General features: G+C 36.1%; 4 protein-coding genes across 8 annotated transcripts; 1 reads left to right on the forward strand and 3 right to left on the reverse strand.

The window, feature by feature from the left end:
• Positions 1 to 117: 117 nt before the first annotated feature.
• Positions 118 to 4,570, reverse strand: LOC110820569 (4-coumarate--CoA ligase-like 9). Its single transcript, XM_088210696.1, has 6 exons — positions 3,548 to 4,570; positions 1,493 to 1,682; positions 1,138 to 1,283; positions 984 to 1,051; positions 579 to 681; positions 118 to 447 (listed from the first exon to the last, which is right to left on the reverse strand). The coding sequence occupies exons 1-6, from the start codon at positions 4,568 to 4,570 to the stop codon at positions 334 to 336; spliced, it is 1,644 nt and encodes a 547-aa protein (XP_088066822.1). The 3' UTR covers positions 118 to 333.
• Positions 4,528 to 10,890, forward strand: LOC110820568 (FAD/NAD(P)-binding oxidoreductase family protein). 5 transcript variants are annotated; one of them, XM_088210699.1, is made up of 10 exons: positions 4,529 to 4,668; positions 5,141 to 5,551; positions 5,623 to 5,740; positions 6,000 to 6,180; positions 7,650 to 7,722; positions 7,829 to 8,008; positions 9,511 to 9,611; positions 9,973 to 10,061; positions 10,147 to 10,320; positions 10,556 to 10,890. In XM_088210699.1, the coding sequence occupies exons 2-10, from the start codon at positions 5,509 to 5,511 to the stop codon at positions 10,725 to 10,727; spliced, it is 1,131 nt and encodes a 376-aa protein (XP_088066825.1). In that variant the 5' UTR covers positions 4,529 to 4,668; positions 5,141 to 5,508; the 3' UTR covers positions 10,728 to 10,890. The 5 variants fall into 5 exon arrangements, with proteins under 5 accessions (XP_088066823.1, XP_088066825.1, XP_088066826.1 ...); XM_088210700.1 differs by having other exon boundaries at positions 5,641 to 5,740; XM_088210701.1 differs by having other exon boundaries at positions 5,141 to 5,529.
• A 335-nt stretch (positions 10,891 to 11,225) lies between these two features.
• LOC110820565 (4-coumarate--CoA ligase-like 9) lies at positions 11,226 to 16,837 on the reverse strand. The gene is made up of 6 exons (XM_022050072.2): positions 15,577 to 16,837; positions 14,721 to 14,910; positions 13,142 to 13,287; positions 12,956 to 13,023; positions 11,862 to 11,964; positions 11,226 to 11,595 (listed from the first exon to the last, which is right to left on the reverse strand). Exons 1-6 carry the CDS (start codon positions 16,642 to 16,644, stop codon positions 11,470 to 11,472), a joined length of 1,701 nt encoding a protein of 566 aa, XP_021905764.2. The 5' UTR covers positions 16,645 to 16,837; the 3' UTR covers positions 11,226 to 11,469.
• A 397-nt stretch (positions 16,838 to 17,234) lies between these two features.
• LOC110820566 (4-coumarate--CoA ligase-like 9) lies at positions 17,235 to 19,992 on the reverse strand. The gene is made up of 6 exons (XM_088210695.1): positions 18,756 to 19,992; positions 18,486 to 18,675; positions 18,171 to 18,316; positions 18,001 to 18,068; positions 17,613 to 17,715; positions 17,235 to 17,527 (listed from the first exon to the last, which is right to left on the reverse strand). The coding sequence occupies exons 1-6, from the start codon at positions 19,797 to 19,799 to the stop codon at positions 17,396 to 17,398; spliced, it is 1,683 nt and encodes a 560-aa protein (XP_088066821.1). The 5' UTR covers positions 19,800 to 19,992; the 3' UTR covers positions 17,235 to 17,395.
• Positions 19,993 to 20,418: the final 426 nt, after the last annotated feature.

Here is a 20,418-nt window from a genome sequence, read left to right on the forward strand (position 1 = left end):
AGGTTTTTCACCATTAAGGTAATTGCCTTTCGTTTTTCGCTTATAACCTTTTTGCTTTATGCTTGTAATTGCGTCTTATATATATGGTAATTAAGTAATTTGATATTATTGACCGTGTGAATAATAAAAGTCTTCATTTACTTTCTCAGCTAATCGATTACCTGCTATACTCTCTGCTGAAGGTTCTTTTTTGACTGGAAAAGAAACAAAGAATCTCTTCCTTTCCTCAAATAAGAAGTTCCTTTAGCATGTTATTGTTTCCTAATAAAATCAATTTTGAGGCCATCTTCCACATGCCAATGATTTTGCAAACAACCTCACAATTTACATATATCATAACTTGGCTACAGCATCGTTCACAAGCTGTTTTCTCAGTATCTTGCCGGCAGCAGATTTTGGAATCGAATTGAGGAAAGCTACTCGCCGTATCTTCTTGTATGGCGCAACCTGCAAACACAAGACTTCAATGTAACAAACTCCTATCCTTTCACTTATTTAAGTACAAAGAAGCCAACACACACACACACACACACACACATATATATGTATGTTTACGCTATAGGAAGCAAAAAACATGCCTGTTGAGCTACAAAGTCCATGACTTCCACCTCCGTGAGATTGCTTCCGTGTTTTCTCACCACATAAGCCATGGGTATTTGCCCTGCTTCTTCATCAGGGTACCTGTTCCCGTATCACACAAACTTCAACTCCATTTTATTCCCATCTAACATAAAACTCCTTGTATAAACCCTGACGAGTAGAACTAGAAGATAAAATCTATGTTTAATCTGTTTCGTATCCTTACATCGATTTCTTAGAGGTGGGAATTCAGTTCTTATGAACTAAAGTGACGGGAGTGAGGAATGCGGGTTCACAACAAATACACAAACTATGTTCAAATTTTCTATTAGTTAAGAGTGTCAGATTAAAGATTCGAAAAAAAAAACAAAGGAAACTAAACCAATCGCGATGTGAATACTCACGGAATGACAGCTGCATCAGCAATCTCAGAATGTGTTTGCAATAAATTCTCCAACTCAGCCGGAGGGACCTGGATTTCAGGATCAATCAGAATGTGGATGCTATGGCAAACAAGTTTGATAAATTGGATCATGAAATGAGGTACAGTTCCATCACCTGATACGCCTTGTATTTGATCAATTCCTTCAATCTATCGACAACATAGAGGAATCCATCAGAGTCAAAATAACAAAGATCGCCAGTCTTTAGCCAACCTTCTGAATCTAAGGTTTCGGTGGTTGCCTTATCATCTCCTACATAGCCTGACATTACCAAAACAATCATGTTGCTTATAAACCAATCGCTTTAACATAAAAGATCAAATTAATGAAATGAAATGATTTTGTTACTGCCAAGCTAGTTAGAATTTACATCTACAAGAACCCATTTCTAGAAATTCGAATTGTATGTAAAAAACAATGCTCATAAAAGGCAATTGCCAAGGAGAAAGCCGATTATGTAATGCATATACCCTTCATGATTGAGGGGCCTCGCAGCCAAAGCTCTCCTCTGTGTCCAGGAGTCATAGCCTTTCCGGTTACAGGATCAACAATTTTAGCTTGTGTGTTTTCAGCTATGCGACCCACTGAAGCGTGCCTTGTTGCCTCGTCAGGCCCCTGCGTCTCGGCGGCCTCGCCAGCGCATTCAGTCAAACCATATCCCTACCATCAACAACAAAATCACATTTCTTCTTGAAATTCATTTTAGAGGTTTCATGAAATTCATACTTGGATTAGTTATAAGTTCTAAAAAATTAATTTGTATGAAATTTTAATTGAAGTAAGTTGGAAGATGTTATTTTAGTTATGGTTAGATTTTTATATAAATTCATTTTTTATTATTTTAAAATTCAGTATTTTAAATTTCGTACTTATTATAAGTTGATTTTTAAATACTTTTTTCTGTCATAATTTGGGCAATGATGTATTCTTTTTAAAAAAAAAAAACGTACAGGTTTATTTTATTTTTTAATAGAAAAAGACAAAATAAGTATATCATATTAAAAGTTTGAAACAAATTAAAAAAATATATTAATAACAAAAAAGTTTATAAATTAACTTATAATAAATGTTAAATTTCATGAACTAATTTGTCATAAAATTTATTTATAAATTTATGTTTATTTTTATTAAAAAATTAATAAGAAAAATCTTTAGAATGATAAAGATTAATTTTATACAAAATTTAATAGAATTATACAATTCCCATAATATAGATAACGTTAAGTAAAATTCTATATTCACTCAAATTGTTGTCTTCTTATAAACTTACAAATAAACTCTATCTAATTAGAACCAGAATCATATATATATTCAAACCTTTCTCTTCTTACAAAATTGCAATAAGTTCTTCATTATTTCTTTATTTGATCTAGAACTGTATGATTTAGTAACCATAATCGTCTATTTATATCTTTAAATATTTGTTCTTTTCAATTTTACACATTACAAAATTAAAAATTATATTTTTAATTTCTATACATAAAAATAAAACACACACTTTAATTTCATACATTAAAACTTAAAATACTTTTAACCGTATCAGATCATTTAAACGGGACTAACTAAATTTGATAGTCTTTTATGTACAATAAATCCAAATATAAAACCCACATATTTTATTAAAACCCAACAATCACACTTAACTATATGTATCACTCTATAATTATGCACTAACAACTTTATGAATTTTTATACTTAAATTTGATAGTTTTTTATGTACAATAAATCCAAATATGCTTTTGTTATTTTAGTTATGGTTAGAATTTTATATAAATTCAGTTTTTTTTATTTTTTAAAATTCAGTATTTTAAATTTAATACTTATTATAAGTTAATTTTTTGATTTTTTTTAACAATTTGATCAATAATATATTCTATTTTTTTTAAACGTACAATTTTTTTTTATTTTTTAACGAAAAAAGATTAAACATATTTTTAATTATTATTAATTTTTCAATTTAATTAATTAGTAAAAATTATTTTTTTTAAAAAACTTTCTAATGTAACTTAATTATTTTCTTTTTTTCTGTTAAAAAATGGAAGGAAATTAAAAATTTAAAAATATTAAAGATCAAATTAATAATAAAAAATTTATAAACTAAATTGTAATAAATATTAAATTTTATGAACTAATTTAATAATTTATTATTAAATTTATTTATAAATTTATGCTTATTTTAATTAAAAAATTAATAAAAAATATCTTTAGAATGATAAAAGTTAATTTTATAATATATATATATAATTATAACGTTACCCTAATTAGAAGGAAATTCTATATTTATTCAGACTGTTGTCTTCAAACAAACTTGAAAATAAATTATTTTCCTACAAAATTGCAAAAAAATTCTTCATTACTACTTTATTTAATCTAGAACTGTGAAGTCCAAAATTTCTAAATTTGTTTTTGTAAGAAAAATAACCCTGAAAACCTTCCGAACACCATGTTTGAAGCAACTTTTAGAAGAGAAGCAACACAGAACAGAATGGTAATTAAAGGAAAAAAGAGGGTGAAATTTTCCATACCAGCACAATCTCTGTATTAGGGAATTTCTTCTTGAAGATCTCCACAACCTCCTTTCCCAGTGGTGCACCGCCGCAGCCCAGCCTCCTAAGCGACCTCAAATTGTATTTTTCGGTCAACTCTGACTTCACCAGTGCTACGATCAGCGGCGGAGATACCGGCATAAAATTGATTCCATGCCTCTCCACCGACCTCAACATCGTCTCGAAATTGAACCGTTCCATCAACACCACCGTCTCTCCCACCGCCGCCGAATTTATCAACATGAAGAATCCAAATACATGAAATAGAGGCAGCGAGAAAAGAGACACTATGTGTTGCAGATCGGGTATTGGATCCCGATTCCGATCGATTACGGCGGTCAGATTACGGTGTGTCAGCAACACGCCCTTGACTCTTCCGGTTGTTCCCGAGGAATAAAGGATTGCCGCCGGATCGGACTGACGAACTCCGACCCGATCAACGAAGTCGAAGATGTTTCCGCCATTTCCTACGGGCTGAGTCAGCCAGGATAAGAATTCCGGCGAGTCGAGGAGGACGGTTCCCCGCGGGAGGGAAGGGAGTTTGTGCGCGGTCTCCGAGGTGGCAAAAGCGAGGACGGGTCTGGTTAAACGGACCTGGTGAGAGATCTCGGAAATGGAGCCAAGAGGGTTGGCAGGGGAGACGACGACGCCAAGAGATAACAGAGAGAAGTAGAGGACGGGGATGTGAAAGGAGGTTGGTGAAAGTACAAAAACGACATCGTTTTTGGAGAAAGAGTAGCGTGTGAGTAGAAAACGTGCCAAGGAGTTGGTCCGGTAAAAGAACTCAGTGTAGGAGAGGCCATCGCCGGTGGAAGCTTGGAGGAGGAAGATGGTGGAGGTAGAAGTAGAGGAAGAGCGGAAGAGAGAGAGACAGAGTTGGATGATGGAGAGAGGCTTATCAGGCCGCGGGACAGTAGTGCTGGGTCTCAGGCTATGATAGATTCCAGTTTGCGGGTCGAACCCACTTGTCGAATCGACTGGACGACTCTGATTTGTTGACATGGCTATGATCTTTTTGAGCTATTTTCTGCAGAAAGAGAGTATGGTGCGAGGAGACAAGGCGAACCAGCTGGAGCAGTCTAGCAAACGACAAAAACTGGGTACGTGACAGTATGTTTTCCTAAGATAAGTTAAATAATTAAATTTAGAATACGAAATCAGTTTTAAAATCAAGTTAATTTTATTATTTAAAATACGATATCCATAAGAAATGTTGTTATTTCCAGAGATAGATAGATGAAATAACTAAGAACAGGAGAGACCATTTAGAATTAAATATTCTGGGCTAACTGTAAACGAGTATGGTTCCCAATAAGATTTTTGCTTTATCGGATGTCCCCTTGGTTTTTGGAATTAATACCACTTCCAATTATTTGTATTAATTAGTAGTGTTCTTAATTAAATCTATTATTTTGATAATAAAATATATTTTTATAGTAAATTATACTATAAAATAATAAAATGTATCGGAATGGGCTGAAAATATGAAATAAATGCATTGATTTTTAAAATTTTTCTTTATTTGTTTTTTAATTTCTGTTTTAAATTTTGTGGATTTGATTTTACTTATAGTGAAAAGAAGCCATGGCAGAAACTGGAAAGGGAGGAGAAAGCCAAGCCCAGTCGTTTCTGCGAATTTTGACTTTAATTTGACTCACAATGAATAATACCTACTGCGTTGAGGGAGTTAAATTTGATACGTGGCACGTTTATAACCATACGTTAATGGAAATTAAATCTGAATTTAACTTAACTAACACCTAAACTGTGTATATATATATATATATATTGATCATATATATACATATCAATCTTGAAGAAGCTATATACATATACATGTACACACACAATGTATAGCTATAGCTAATCATCAAGCTGCAGCTTGCCTGTGTAATATATTGGGAATTGAGAGCAGATCACGGTGGTTGTGTAAGGGCAAAATGAACAGCGTCGCTAATAAGGTTGCGGTGATTGGAAGTGGAAGTGAGCAGTTCATAATAATGTCTTCTCTTCTTTCCTTTTTCACTGATGAACTGAAATTTGAATCTTAACAGTCGTGTCGAACGATACAGTTTCAGGAGCAGTTTGTGCCTCAGCGCTTGCAAAGAATGGTGTGTCTGTCTCCGTCTTCGAGCTTGGTAGAGGACCGGGTGGTCGTATGTCGCAGAGAAGGTTCTATTTCATTTCTTTTACCTGTTTTCATTTATTATTATCTTTTTAGTTGCCTCATTTTGTTTTCCCGTGATAATAATATATACTTATATTTTGATATATCTCGATTCTCGTTGAACTAGGTTATTGTGATAAGTTCGTCATGATCAACATGATTAGTTTTCTCTTCATTTTTCTAGGAAAGAGGGTTTGTTCCTTTTTTTTGTAAATTTGGAATTGGTAATTTTTTTTTTTCTCCTGTATTTGGAAACGCTAATAGGGAAAATACTGGAGATGGAAATGAACTGCTGTTTGATCATGGTGCTCCATTTTTCACTGTCGCCAATCCTGACGTTTTGGCTCTGGTTCATGAATGGGAATCCCGAGGTCTCGTGGCTCCGTGGAAAGAAAATTTTGCCACCTTTGATTGTACCACCAAGAAATTTGTTGACATCCACCAGGTTCTCATCTAGTCTTTATATTGCTCTTCTGGGTGCATCTTTGCGAAATTGACTATCCTGCTCTCACTCTTGACATTGCGCTCTCTGCCACATATTATTTCTATATCTTGGTTAATGGGCAACATTCTTTTCTTTTTGGTTTATGATAACAAAAGGTTGCCATGAGCAGATTCGGAAAATTGCTTTTTCTCTTATTCTGTAATCAGCTGGGCTTGACAATAAAAATCTCTCTGCCATCCATCTTATTGCTGGATAATGCATTTGAAATCTACAAACAGAATAATAGAATAAGTTGCATTGTTGCTGAGAATTAGTTAGATTAAGAATTGATGAATATAGGTGGTAGATTAGTAAATGTAAAAGATATAAGTGGGATGAATGAAGGAAGCCTCTCCCTTTTGTTTCTCTCTATCTCTTTCTTTTTTTATATCTATTTTAACTAAAGTTTGGTCGCATCTTTGCAGCACATACAAGTTTTACTTGTATCAAGCACATTGGCCATATCTTGGATTTAAATGTTTAAATCTCTGTGATTTCCGTTCCATGTATCTTAACTGGGTGGGCCAGACCACAGAATTGCACCACTGTCCGTTTTAATCTTCCAACTGAAAATTGGACTCAAATGTAATATTTTTATTACTTTAGGCTTCATCTTTCCTCAAGGCCTCGATATAGTTACTGTTTGAGCAGGATCCTTTTTTTCAATCCAGCCAGCTGATTTAAGCAGCCTATTATTGGGTTCCAATTTATGTTACATTCAAGTCTCCAGCTCAGGCAAATTGAACATCTGTAGATAATTATTGGTTGGCTGCCATGGATCATTCCTTTGAGTGTAACTCGATAAGCCAACATACTGTAGGTTCTCACTTCTTTCAAATTAATATACCACTCTTTGATTAACAGTTGCCATGATTTGTGAGCAAATCTAATAGATTTACCTGCATATGGCTTCATAAGTGCACTTAATAATTGCCTTCCTAAAATTTCATGTTAACTTAGTGTGAAGTTCATAGCCTCCTGGAGAATGTCTCTTCCAATATATTGCTCTACTTTATTTGCATGATGTTCTACGCATCTCCCCCTCATGTTTGATTTTCAGGTATTTGAAGACATCAATTTAGATAAGGTTACTTCTTTTCATGTCTTCATTTTTATGTTAGATTTCTTAATTGCTCTGGACTTGCATAACATAACCTTTTTCTATTTGCTGGTGTTATCAACTCCAACAATAATCCTTCTTTGCACTATAGATGGAGACCTATATATATGCTTTATCTGAGTAAGTTACAAAATTTTGGCGCACAAACTCTATCTGAAGGGAGCTTCTTTACTTGAATGTCAATATCAATTTTTTATTGCACATGTGCAAAAAATTAAATGCATGAATATCGATACTGTCATACACATCCACTTGCACTTTTTCTTTTTTCTTGCTAGGTAATGATTTCTTTCAATATAAATTCCTTCAGGAAGGATTAGGTACCAAATATGTGGGGGTTCCAGGCATGAATTCTATTTGCAAAGCATTGTGCCAAGAGCCTGGTTTGTTAAATTCCAATGCCTTTTCCAACATACTTAGAATTTCGTATTCAAGGTCAAGCACAAACCTTAAAGTTTTCCCGTTTTCACTTGTTTTGTGCATTCTTAGGTGTTCGAGCTAACTATGGGACAGGTGTTGGGAAGTTGGAATGGTTGGAGGATGGGGCTTCATGGTTGTTGACAGGTTTGGATGGTCAAACACTTGGTCATTTTGAGGGAGTTGTTGCATCTGATAAACTCATAACTTCTCCAATTTTTAGAGGACTAATGGGACAACCACCCCCTCTTGGTAGGACGGCCTTCCTTTGTATATTTATGTCTGCATTAATTTGCAATAACTAAATTTCTACATTTTATAATTAATAAATAAATATACATACATGCAACTACCGTTCGATCAATGTCTATTATTGTAGAGTTGTGAGGATGCTCTTGGACTAGCTGTAGTTCAATGCTTTGTGTTTTGTTGTTCAGTCATTCTTTGGATCTTTCTTGTAAGTGAAAATATGGGTATGCAATCTTAGTTCTCAGGCCTATAATGTATACTCTCATTGCCAAGAACTGAATGATTGTTCGGGGAAACATGGACTGAGTTGATACCATTTAAGTAGTACTTATCATATTAGAAATAGAAATGTAGCATGTAAATGGTTTGAATAAAGCGCGCTTTGTGACAGAATTCCTCACATTATGATCGAAATCAATAAATATAACTGATCACTTGATATTGTTAATATGTTACATCTGCAAACTGTCCTGTTGTTCCTTATTGTCCAAACATGTATATGCTGGGAAAAGCAATAAATATATTTGGATCACTTGATCAGCTCTATTTTACCAAATCATTTTGTTACAAATACATCTTGTAATCTTCTGATTTTAGTTGAAACTAAGTATACCTAAATAACATGAAGATTTGTGCTACAATTAGAGAAGGAAGAAGCTGTCGGGTAGTAGTTACACAATAAATCATCTAACTTCTTCTCTTCTTGTAAAGCTATTGAAACATTTAGCTTCTTGGCACTTTTTCTGTTAAGACTTGCAAACCAATATCTGGTCGTTGTAAACCTTATTGTTGCCATCATTTGAAAAGTAGGACATTTCCTTCTTAGATAAGCTCTAACGAAAATTTGTGGCTTTATGGATCCAGAAGCAAGTCTCTCTCTGCTATCTACATGTGTATTCATATATATGTACCTATATAAATACATTGTAATTTTTGCACTTTGTCCCTTTTGGTGCTATTTCAAGGAATGAATAGGTGAAGTTATTATTCTCGTTAACCTTATTCTGATCAGAAATTGACTGTTTATATGATTCTTTCATTGGATGTCTATTCATCTATTTTATTTTCATATAAATAGAAATCAGAAAGCTCTATGAAAAAATCATGGTTCAATTCAATGTTACCAAAGGGGAAAGTAAAATACAGATGTTTGTTGGATAAATTAATGGATAGTTTTGGTCTTATTGAAAATACTAGTATAAGCGAAGAATCGGCTAAAAATGATCCGGATAAAGCATTGATAATTATATTTAGGGTGAAAGTTCTGGTTATTTACAATAATGTTGATCAATTACTTGACATCAAGGACATGTTGAATTTCATCTCAGATGATACCTTTTTAGTTACAGATAGTAATAAAGAGATTTTATATTCTTGTTATTCCATGTTTTGAGATTGGAAATGATTATTCTTTTTTAATTGAACTGGAAGTTTTTTTTTTAAAGTTATCATAATTATAATTATATGAATAATAGATTTAAAACTAACTCCTCTGATCTGTCCAGATGTGAGTGTTTTGCCTCCAGACTTGGCAGTAAAGTTGAAAGATATTCCTGTTATTCCATGTTTTGCTGCTATGTTAGCATTTGCAGAACCTTTATCCTTGGTAAGGCAATTCTCTGAGCTAAACTCATAAACAGTCAATCCTTTTTCCTCCATTGGGAGAGAACTTAAACGGTCAATCTCGAGACTTCTTTAAATAACTGCCTTTTTGTGCGCATTTGGTCCACTCTTTTTTGTTTCCTCCTGTGTCCTCTTCTCTCTCTCTCTCTCTCTCTCTCGCGCACACACACACACACACAGAGTACACACTCTTACTGCATGATGCTCGCTGTCTTTTCTTATGCATTTTGGTCTTACCTGTCCTTAAATATTTCTTTGTTATGGAGTTCTTGACACCTATTTTTAGTGAGGCCAGTACAGGTCGAGAAGCCTGATGGGACTTTAATTCTAATATTATTATTTAGATACCCACAAAAGGATTCTCATTCAAAAACTCTAAAGTTTTAAATTGGGCTTATTGTGACAGTAGCAAGCCAGGGCGTTCCACCACAAGGTACTGGTATAGTTTGTGTCAAAGTGATCAATGCTTTTGTGTCTTGTTATGTTGTTAAGATTAATATGAGATTCTGCCTTAACAGTGAACGATGGGTATTGCATTCAACTATGGAATATGCTAGGAGTGTAATTGCTCGAACTGGAGTCGGGAAGCTTTCAATTGAGACATTAAATGAAGTTGCAGAAGAAATGTTCCAAGAATTTCAAGACTTAGGTCTTGGTGTTTCTAAACCATTTTTCAGCAAAGCACATAGATGGTATGCAACTTCAAATTTTAAACACAAAGCTTGAGATTTAAGCTATGCAGCCCTGTTTTTCTTTTATTGGAATATTATTGATCTGGTCTAAACTCTGGAATCCCGTACCCTTTTGTAAGAGGTTAGGATTATCTCTGCAGAACTACGGAGTGGTATCAACTTAATTAGAATGAATTTTTTATCAACTTTGGCGTAAAGTGGTATAATGTTTCGTGGATAATCAATGGGTTTGTAGGGGAAGTGCGTTTCCAGCAGAAAGCAGGGCAAAAGAGGAGAAATGCTTGTGGGAAAGGGAGAAGAGACTTGCAATTTGTGGAGATTTCTGTGTGAGTCCAAGTGTTGAAGGTGCGATATGCAGTGGACTAGCAGCTGCCTCAAAACTTGTCGAGATTCTTAGTTGCTTATAGTGGTTAATACTCTTTTCTTTGTAATATTACCTGTACTTACAATTCGCCTTCATGTTGCTTTAAGTTGATTTTATTACCTACTTACCCGAATTGTAGTTTTTAACAGTCTTCAAATTCCGACAGATAACCCTGTTATTTAACCACTAACTCGTCTTTTTTTTCATATTTCTATACCAGAGCTCACAAGGAGTCGATCTTTTTTCTCTACTTCTACCAAATTTATTTCCTACTCAAATTTTTATCTTTCTAATTCTTTTTTCAATCTCTAATGCCGAAACTATATCGGTTTAATTTTAGATTTAGCAAATTATTTGTCTGACATCTTTTTTTTCTCTCCTGTTTTCTAAAAATAGTGTCCATTTTTTCACATCGATGGAACCGAGCCTTATCCATCTTTCACCATCGTTGATATCGACAAGAATATATCCAACGTGAAATCTATTATTATATGTGCATATATATAATATAAAACATTGATAAATCTAAAGCCGTCAACAATTTATAACTTATTTTGAATTTAAATAAAACTAAATTATAATTTATATTCAATTTAACAGCAACAGCTACTTGTTTTCCTTTAAATTAAGAAGAAAAAAAAGATAAATACTCTATAAGCATCTCCAAAAGAATTACAATCACGAGTTCACTTGAAGAACAGCCATTTACAGATATATCTTACATGACTTACAACTTTTCTGAGTGCCGGCCAAGCTCTCCGAAAAATCATTCCACTTGGACCAGATTACAATTTGGACATACTGCCGGACACTGCAAGTTTAATCAATTCTTTTCTCAGAATCTTACCAGCAGGAGATTTTGGAATAGAATTGATAAAAGCAACTCGTCGTATTTTCTTGTATGGTGTAACCTGCAGACCGAGACATAATAAAAATCGAAGTGTTATATCACAAGGCAGAGGTCAAGATGTTACAAATTTATACAAGGAAGTTTATAAGAGATCATGATCTTCTATCACGACCATATTGGTATTTCTCTTTTGTTTTTCCTTCTAACATGAAATCAAGTCCTGCAACTTCTTGTGCAATCATGATAAATGATATTCAGCACCATAGCATTTATTATTGCTCACCAAGCTAAACAAACAAGACTCTGCTAATGCATTTTAAGACATGCCTGTTTGGTGACAAAGTCCATCACTTCAAGCTCGCTGAGACTACTTCCAGGTTTTCTCACTACAAAAGCCATGGGAATCTGTCCTGCTTCTTCATCCGGATACCTGTTTCCACATTACAAATGGGTAGGAGAGAATTAGTTGAGTAGGATAACTTCTAAGAAGAAACAAATCGTAGCGATACGCTCTTCTTAGCTTACAACAGACTGATCATATATTACTTATCCCTTCAATTATGTCAGCTAAGATATATCTCCCCTCTATGCAACAAACCCAATTTGCGTACAGTGCAAGCCAGCTGCTACAGCCTTTGATACCAAGCTAGAACTCGACATCAACCCATTACTTTTTAATCAAAACATAAACTTTCTATGGGAGTTAAGCAGCCACATAAATGGAAATGAAAGAAGATTTCTTTCTTCAATGTGTTAAATAATAGAGCTGAAACTGATTTTATTAAAAGCTTAAGCTGATTGTAAAAAAATTAATCTACAATTTATATATTAACATACCCTTCACGCACAAGTGCAACGGCCAAGATTAGTAAATCTCTAGATCTGATAACCATGTTAAATAATGGAGTTGAACCAATTCCATTAAGAGTTTTAACAGGATCCAATCTATTATTTTTCGAAAAAGAAAAAGTACAATAACATATGATCCGATCTGTATATACTAACATCATGAACTTATTAGTCTAAAAAGGACTTAGCCCTGCTTGTTACATCCTTCCCACTCCTTATAAAAATCATGAACTTATTACCCTATGCATATGGTATTTGATTTCAGGAACGTTCTCCTGGACTTAGTGAAGATTTTTCCACTTAAAATAATATATAAGAAGAGTAATCAGATAATCAGCCTTCTAAAAGGTTTTCTGCTTTATTCAATGACTTCCACACCCATTATTATCCACCAGTTTCTTACCCACACGAGTTCTTGAGTGCTTCTCAGATATGAAGATTCATAACCATTAAACAGGGGAGTACAAATTTTAGCATTGAAAGATTTCTGGTTTAGGTTGCATTTCACTATCTTGAGGAAATCTACTTATGCTGATGTTACTTCTCATATAAAGATCACAATATATACTTACGGAATAACGGCCACATCAGCAATTTCAGGATGAGACTGAAGTAAATGTTCCAACTCAGCTGGAGGAACCTGAAAACTCAAGACAAAAATGAGATGGCGTTCCTCACGTTGTAGGGAAAAAAACAATTTTAGAAAATAAATTTCACAAGTGAAACTCCAAAGATGAGGTAGAAAGTAATTCAATCACCTGATATGCCTTGTATTTTATCAATTCCTTTAACCTATCGACAATATAGAGGAAACCCTCAGAGTCAAAATAACAAAGATCCCCAGTCCTTAGCCATCCTTCAGAATCCAAGGCTTCTGAAGTTGCCTTATCATCTCCAACATAACCTGTAATTGAAACCATCTTGTTGCTTATTGTAATTGACCAGAAAAGTATACTTATATTTTCTGATGATTTTATTCCAATAGGTTAGAGATATATAAACATACAGAGGGATCTATGTAAGGTAACTAACATAAACTAACCTATTAATTTGCTGTTTATAATTAAGCTAATGTATAAGGAAAGTCAACTACTAACAATTACTTTATTATACAAGGAAATATTTGATAATCTTGTAACACCCATCAATCAAATCTTTATAATATCAAACCGACTAAAAAAAACAGATTAAGTTTGCCAAGTTAATTAAATTCAATCGAGAAGATTATTTCTTTTGGCTATTCCCAATAATTATCTGATTGCAGATGTGCAATGAGCAGCTATGTCCATGCATGCGAATGCACCTGTGAGCATGCCTGTGTCTTTGCATGTGCATCTCAGCTAACACCCATATATATGTGTTGTGTGGTATTTCAAGTCCAAAAAAAAGTAGTAATCAAGTTGCAAAGATATCAAGAATTACAATTATATCTATGATGCCAGCTCAGATCAGCCAATTGCCAAACAAAAAGTCAATGAGCTTTATATGAGGAGAGGATGTGCTTGGTATTGGCACCTTGCTAGAGCAACAATGATATCAAGAAATTGGGCAAGAAAAGCATGTTATCCAGGGGTATAATAGAAGACATGTATGGTACTCAATAAATCATGTTGAGATAGAAAATAATTAGTGCTTATGCAGAGCAGAGATAAGCTGACGTGACCTACCCAACTTGAAATCCTGACTTGAGCCTGATGGACCAAATAAAGAGCTAATAACCTAAACAGAATAACCTCAACCCAAATGCACTAATATCCAAACAATTCAAGTTTTTAGAATAATCAAAGACTTGAACAACTTGCTACTCAAAACTGAAGTTAATTGAATTACAGAAAATCTGAACCAGCAATAATCCTGAGCCCCCAAGTATCTCAAAATAAAAACTACAATTAAACTCTAAACGGTAAGCTCAGCTGTAAACAGATCAGACCAGACCCGAAATGACTCAAAATCTGGAAAAACCTGAAAACCCAATATCCAAGTACTTGAAGGTTGATTTACAAGGAATATCCAAGAAGTTAATGACTTGATAAATTGAATGACCCAAAACCTAAAATTAAACAGCTTGAACATCCTGATTGCCATCTCTACCATATGACATAAAATATATATATATATATTATGTATCTCACTATTCTAAACCAAAAAGGTGGTCCTACTGAAGAACAGATTAACTTTCCACATAGGCTTAAAAATAAAATAAAGCAAAGATTACTGCCACTTTCAATTCTCTGATGAGACGAGCAATGCATAACCAGTGTGATTTTTTAGAGAATTCTGAAATAGGAAAGAAAGGGCGAAGCACAGTGTAGTGCAGGAAAGATAACTATTGATTACCTTTCATGATTGCTGGCCCTCGTAACCAAAGCTCTCCATGCTGTCCAGGAGGCAGGGCCTTTCCGGTTACAGTATCAACAATCTTTGCTTCTGTATTTTCAGCTAGTCGCCCAACAGAAGCATGTCGCTGCACCTCATCAGGCCCTATTGTCTTTGCTACTGCCCCACAAGACTCTGTCAAACCATATCCCTACAACAAGCACCAAAGTTTCTTAACAATTTCACCAGTTGAGTAATAATTCGTAATTCATGCATTGAGCACACCCACCTATTATAACTGCAGTTGAAAAGAGGCAGAGGATGCTAACTTTTAAATGCATCTAATCCTTTTACATCCGATCAAAATGCAAGATTAATATAATTAAATCTTATAAATTGAAGATGCAGCATACGAGTTTCTCAATCAACTTGCAAAAAGATCAGGAACAGTTACAATACAAAAATAAAAATTGGGTATAGAAAATCTAAGGGTAAGTAACAAGAAAAGTATGATGAGTAGAGGAATAAATAAATTGAAGCTCAACTGGAAAAAATCATACACAGAATAGGACACTTAAGTATTCATATACAGGAAATATATAAACAAATAAAATGAACAGGTAAATAAGTCAATACTTGCTTATACATTTGCTTTCTCCATCAAACTAAAATGGTTTCACGTAAGAAATGAGCCCGAAGTAATCCCACACCGAAAAGAACTCTTCAATCAGGATAATCACGTTAAATAAAATTAATCAAACTTCAAAAAAAACAAATACCGAAAAGCCAACCCACAAGCTGGAAAGAAAAAAAAAAAAGACAAAATGAACGAAATCTTCAAGTGAAGAAATGGAACGAAAAGAAGAGCTCTGATTACCTGCACAATCTCTACATTGGGGAATTTCTGCTTGAACCTCTCTACAGTCTCCTTCCCTAGCGGTGCACCACCACAGGCCAGCGCCATGAGTGAGCTCAAGTCGTACTTGTCGGTCAACTCTGACGTCACCATGGCCACGACGAGCGGCGGAGATACAGGCGCGTAAACTATCCTGTACCTCTCCACCGCCCTCAACATCCCTTCGAAATCGAACTTCTCCATCAACACCACCCTCTCCCCTGTAGCAACCGCCTTCGCCAACAAGAAGAACCCAAACACATGAAACAGGGGCAGCGTGAAAAGAGATACTGGATGTGGCAGCGACTCCTCAGTGTCTTCACTGCCATCTTCTGACCTCAAAACTTGACCTGTCACGGCTATCAGATTACGGTGTGTCAGCAACACACCCTTAACCCGTCCGGTTGTCCCCGAGGAATAAAGAATGGCCGCCGGGTCGGACTGACTCACATGAACCCGTTCAATGAAGCTGAGGCCGTCTCCGCTGTCGCAGCCTGGCTGAGCTAGCCAGGAGAGGAACTCGAGTGAGTCGAGGAGGACGATTCCCTTGGGTAGTGAAGGGAGCTTGTGGGCAGTCTGGGAAGTGGCAAAAGCGATGACGGGTTTGCTGAGTTGGAGCTGGTGAGATACCTCCGAGTCGGAGGCAAGCGGGTTGGCCGGAGAGATAACAACGCCTAGAGACAATAGAGAGAAGTAGAGAACGGGAATGTGGAGGGAAGCGGGTGCAAGTATGAAAGCGACGTCGTTTCGGGAGAGAGAGAAATGAGAGTGCAGAAAGCGCGCTAATGAGTTAGTCCGGTAAAAGAACTCGGTGAAAGAGAGGCCGAGGCCGGTGGTGGCATCGGTGACGAAGGCGGTGGCGGTGCAGGTGGCGGAGGAGCGGAAGAGAGAGAGACAAAATTGAGAGATGGATAGAGGTTGATTGGGCGGAGGGAGAGGTTTGTCAGGTCGGAGGCTCCGATAGACTCCCGTTAGAGGGTCGAACCCACTTTTCGGATCGAACCGACTCGTTGGATCGATCCAACCGCTCTGAGTTGTCCCTGATGACATCGTTGTGCTTCTTTGATTTGGGAAGAGAGACTGAGAATGTGTTGCGAGAGTGAGTTTGCAGGAGAAGTCTAAGCGAAGACCAAGCGGACAGAGACCAGGCGGTGCCGGATGAAGGAGAAGACGTATTGCTCAAAACTTTTTCTGGTTCATTCAAATTTCTCGGGTCGATTTTTTTATTTTTTATTTTTTTACTTTGTCTAAGCACTTATAAGACGATTTAAAATATAATTTATAGAATATAAATTTTACTTTTATAATTATCAACAAAAATTTAAAAATAAAGACTATATTTACGAATCCTTTAATTTATTAATATTATTAAAATATTTCTTGTTTTATACGGTATTATTTTAACAAAATATTTACAAAAATTAGTTTTATTTGATTTTAATTAATATTTATACTTTTAATTTAAAATGCATTGTTTTTGAAAAAAATATATATATTTTGATCATATATTATATATTTTAATATTTAAAAGATTTAGTTTATAAGCAGATCAATAAAATTGTAACAATTTGATGCTTATTAAGAAAATTGATTAACATCTACCAAGTGGTTGACGAAATAAATTATTGAAAAAGATGAAGTTGGACAAGTCGTATTGAATTTATTTCATTGTTCCTTTCAATCTCCAAACAACACCCCCCCACCTATTTTATTATATGAAATCCGGGATAAATATGTATATATTATATTATATTTAAAGCAACATCTTATATATTAAAAAGCAAAAAAGACAAAATAATATTCACAATTTAGATGAATTGGGAGAGACAGCACCAGCACGAGCAACCAGTTCCCTTCTCAGTGTTTTGCCCGCAGCAGATTTTGGAATTGAATTGATAAAACCAACTCGCCTTATTTTTTTGTATGGTGCAACCTGCAAAGCTTCCATGAAAGTCAAGATAGCAAAGAGTAATCCTGAATCAACTATATATATGTGATACGGGGAATGAGAAACATGCCTGTTTGGCAACAAAGTCAATAAGTTGACTCTGAGTGAGATTGCTTCCAGGTTTTTTCACCACAATCGCCATGGGAATCTGTCCAGCTTCCTCATCAGGATACCTGTAATTCCCAAACACAGTTAGTACAGTTAGCCATTAGTTTAGATTAGTTTTATTAATTAATCATCATCAGTGTAAGTAATCAAAGCTTAGGTTCTGTATATAAATACCCCACACTTCAATTAAGGATTTTCTCTCACTCTCTCGAACATTTCATCCACACAAGAAATTCTTCACTGTTTTCTTCTCAAGTTCTAGATGATTTTAGAATTTAACAAAGCAAGACGAACTGAAAAAGGGAAATATATATATATATATATATATATATATATATAGATTTACTCACGGAATTACAGCTGCATCAACGATTTCAGGATGGGACTGAAGCAAATTCTCCAACTCAGCTGGAGGAACCTGCATATACACACACACACACACACATATATATATATATATATAAGTTTAGAGAGAAAACAATTTTTAAGCTTCAATGATGAGAGGTAGAGAGCAAATCACCTGATATGCCTTATATTTGATCAATTCTTTTAACCTATCAACAACGTAGATGAACCCTTCAGAATCAAAGGAACAAATATCCCCAGTTCTAAGCCAGCCTTCTGAATCCAAAGTTTCTGCAGTTGCCTTATCATCTCCGACATACCCTGTACTAAACCCATCAATATCATCTTCCTTAATCACCCACTACCCAAACCCTTTTATATATGCATGTGCATATATATATATATATATAATGAGGCTACTACTTATCAATCACTATACTTCCAGGGTCTGCAACATATATAAGACATAAACGAACTGAGAACAAATTACCCTTCATGATAATCTGGCCTCGCAACCAAAGCTCTCCCCTCTGTCCAGGAGGAAGGGCCTGGCCAGTGACAGGATCAACAATCTTGGCTTCTGTATTTTCAGCTAGACGACCCACTGATCCATGTCTTCTTGTCTCATCTGGTCTGATTGTTCGGGAAGCAACCCCGGAAGACTCGGTCAAACCATATCCCTATTATATAACATCATAAACATCAGAAATTAACCACTCAAAACCCCAAACTAAATTCATAATGATCACACTCTGTTTACCATTACGATCTCTGTAGTAGGGAACTTGTTCTTGAACCTCTCCGCAGCTTCCTTCCCTAATGGTGCACCGCCGCAGCCCAGCATTATGAGCGAACTCAGGTCGTACTCGTACGTCAACTCCGACTTCACCATAGCTACGATTAGCGGCGGAGATACCGGCATGTAAGTAATCCTGTACCTCTCCACCGCCCTCAACATCGCAACGAAATCGAACCTCTCCATCAACACTAGCGTCTCTCCGGCCGCCGCTGCCTTCAAAAGCATGATAAACCCAAACACGTGAAACAGAGGAAGTGTGAAGAGAGATACGGCGTGCGGCGCTGGTCCCGGCTCAGGGGTGAATCGGAAATGGTAAAACCCGGTGGCTACAGCTATCAAATTACGGTGTGTCAGCAACACGCCCTTCACCCGCCCGGTTGTGCCCGAAGAGTAGAGGATCGCGGCGGGGTCCGACTGACTTACCTGGACGCGGTTGATGAATCCTAGGCTGTCTCCGCCATGGCCGGAGGGCTGAGTCAACCATGAAATGAACTCGGGCGAGTCGATGATTACTATTCCTTTTGGGAGGGAAGGGAGCTTGGCGGCAACTTGGGAGGTGGTAAAAGCAATGACTGGTCTGCTGAGGCGGACCTGGTGAGAGACCTCTGAGTTGGATCCAAGCGGGTTGGCGGGAGAGACGACGACGCCTAGAGACAATAGAGAGAAGTAGAGAACGGGAACGTGGAGGGAAGGAGGTGCGAGTATAAAAGCGACGTCGTTGCGGGAGAGAGAGTAGCGGGTTTGCAGATACCGCGCTAATGAGTTGGTCCGGTAAAGGAACTCGGTGTGGGAGAGGCCGTGGCCGGTAGAGGCATCGACGAGGAAGGTGGTGGCGGTGCAGATGGCGGAGGAGCGGAGCAGAGAGAAGGAGTATTGGACGACGGATAGAGGTTGTTTGGGTGGAGGGAGCGGGACGAAGGGTCTCAGGCTCCGGTAGGTACTGGTTAGCGGGTCGAACCCACTGTTCGGGTCGATCGGGCGGCTGTGATTGTTGGGCGATGACATAACACTGATTCGTTTCGAGAGAGAGGGAGAAACGAGGGTATGCTGTTGTTGCAGCAGGGAGTTTGCAGGAGAGAGCGATAGAAGCAGAGAAGTATGCAAATTTACTGGAAAAAGAAACTAAAAATTTCTGCCAACTTATTATACGGAGAATGGTCCTATTTTAATAATATATATATATATTATTAAACTGGCAATGCATTGAAGCATGCAATAAAATCTGCAGTTTTTGTAAATATATATACATTTGAAATAAACTATTTGATAAAGCTGATGGATGACAACATAAATTATTAGCGTAGTAAATGAGACAGCGGTGTGACGTAGACTGAACAAGTTGCTACCTTGCTTTACTGAGCAGGCATCATTTTGGATTTTTTTGTTTCGAATAGGTGTTATTTTTCAGAAGAAATTTATATTTAAAAAAATTAAAAATCGATAATTTTATATCCAAATATATGCGTGTTTCTTTTATTTATATATAATTATTAATGGGATAAAGTGGAATTATTACTGATCGCCTGCTTGTGTAATTTTTCAACAGATGGGTTTAAATTCAGAACCAATTAGGGAGCGTCTAGTTGTTACCATCTCATTAAAATCATTAAATGGGGCCTAATGA

Source organism: Carica papaya, chromosome 9, assembly GCF_054855325.1.
Source record: "Carica papaya isolate Zhongbai chromosome 9, ASM5485532v1, whole genome shotgun sequence".
Lineage (NCBI taxonomy): Eukaryota > Viridiplantae > Streptophyta > Magnoliopsida > Brassicales > Caricaceae > Carica > Carica papaya.

Excerpts from the sequence above, each read along its gene's own strand:
- LOC110820568 (XM_088210697.1), top strand. The coding sequence starts at position 4,569 with ATGGCTATGATCTTTTTGAGCTATTTTCTGCAGAAAGAGAGTATGGTG. Across the intron at positions 5,741-5,999 it reads GGTCGTATGTCGCAGAGAAG|GGAAAATACTGGAGATGGAA; the intron begins GTTCTATTTCAT and ends AAACGCTAATAG. Across the intron at positions 7,723-7,828 it reads AGCATTGTGCCAAGAGCCTG|GTGTTCGAGCTAACTATGGG; the intron begins GTTTGTTAAATT and ends GTGCATTCTTAG.
- LOC110820569 (XM_088210696.1), bottom strand. The coding sequence starts at position 4,570 with ATGTCAACAAATCAGAGTCGTCCAGTCGATTCGACAAGTGGGTTCGAC. Across the intron at positions 1,284-1,492 it reads AGGCCCCTCAATCATGAAGG|GCTATGTAGGAGATGATAAG; the intron begins GTATATGCATTA and ends TGGTAATGTCAG. Across the intron at positions 448-578 it reads TGGACTTTGTAGCTCAACAG|GTTGCGCCATACAAGAAGAT; the intron begins GCATGTTTTTTG and ends TTGTGTTTGCAG.
- LOC110820566 (XM_088210695.1), bottom strand. The coding sequence starts at position 19,799 with ATGTCATCGCCCAACAATCACAGCCGCCCGATCGACCCGAACAGTGGG. Across the intron at positions 18,317-18,485 it reads AGGCCAGATTATCATGAAGG|GGTATGTCGGAGATGATAAG; the intron begins GTAATTTGTTCT and ends GGTTTAGTACAG. Across the intron at positions 17,716-18,000 it reads GTTGATGCAGCTGTAATTCC|GTATCCTGATGAGGAAGCTG; the intron begins GTGAGTAAATCT and ends TGGGAATTACAG.
- LOC110820565 (XM_022050072.2), bottom strand. The coding sequence starts at position 16,644 with ATGTCATCAGGGACAACTCAGAGCGGTTGGATCGATCCAACGAGTCGG. Across the intron at positions 14,911-15,576 it reads CCAATGTAGAGATTGTGCAG|GGATATGGTTTGACAGAGTC; the intron begins GTAATCAGAGCT and ends TGCTTGTTGTAG. Across the intron at positions 13,024-13,141 it reads TAAAATACAAGGCATATCAG|GTTCCTCCAGCTGAGTTGGA; the intron begins GTGATTGAATTA and ends TTGAGTTTTCAG.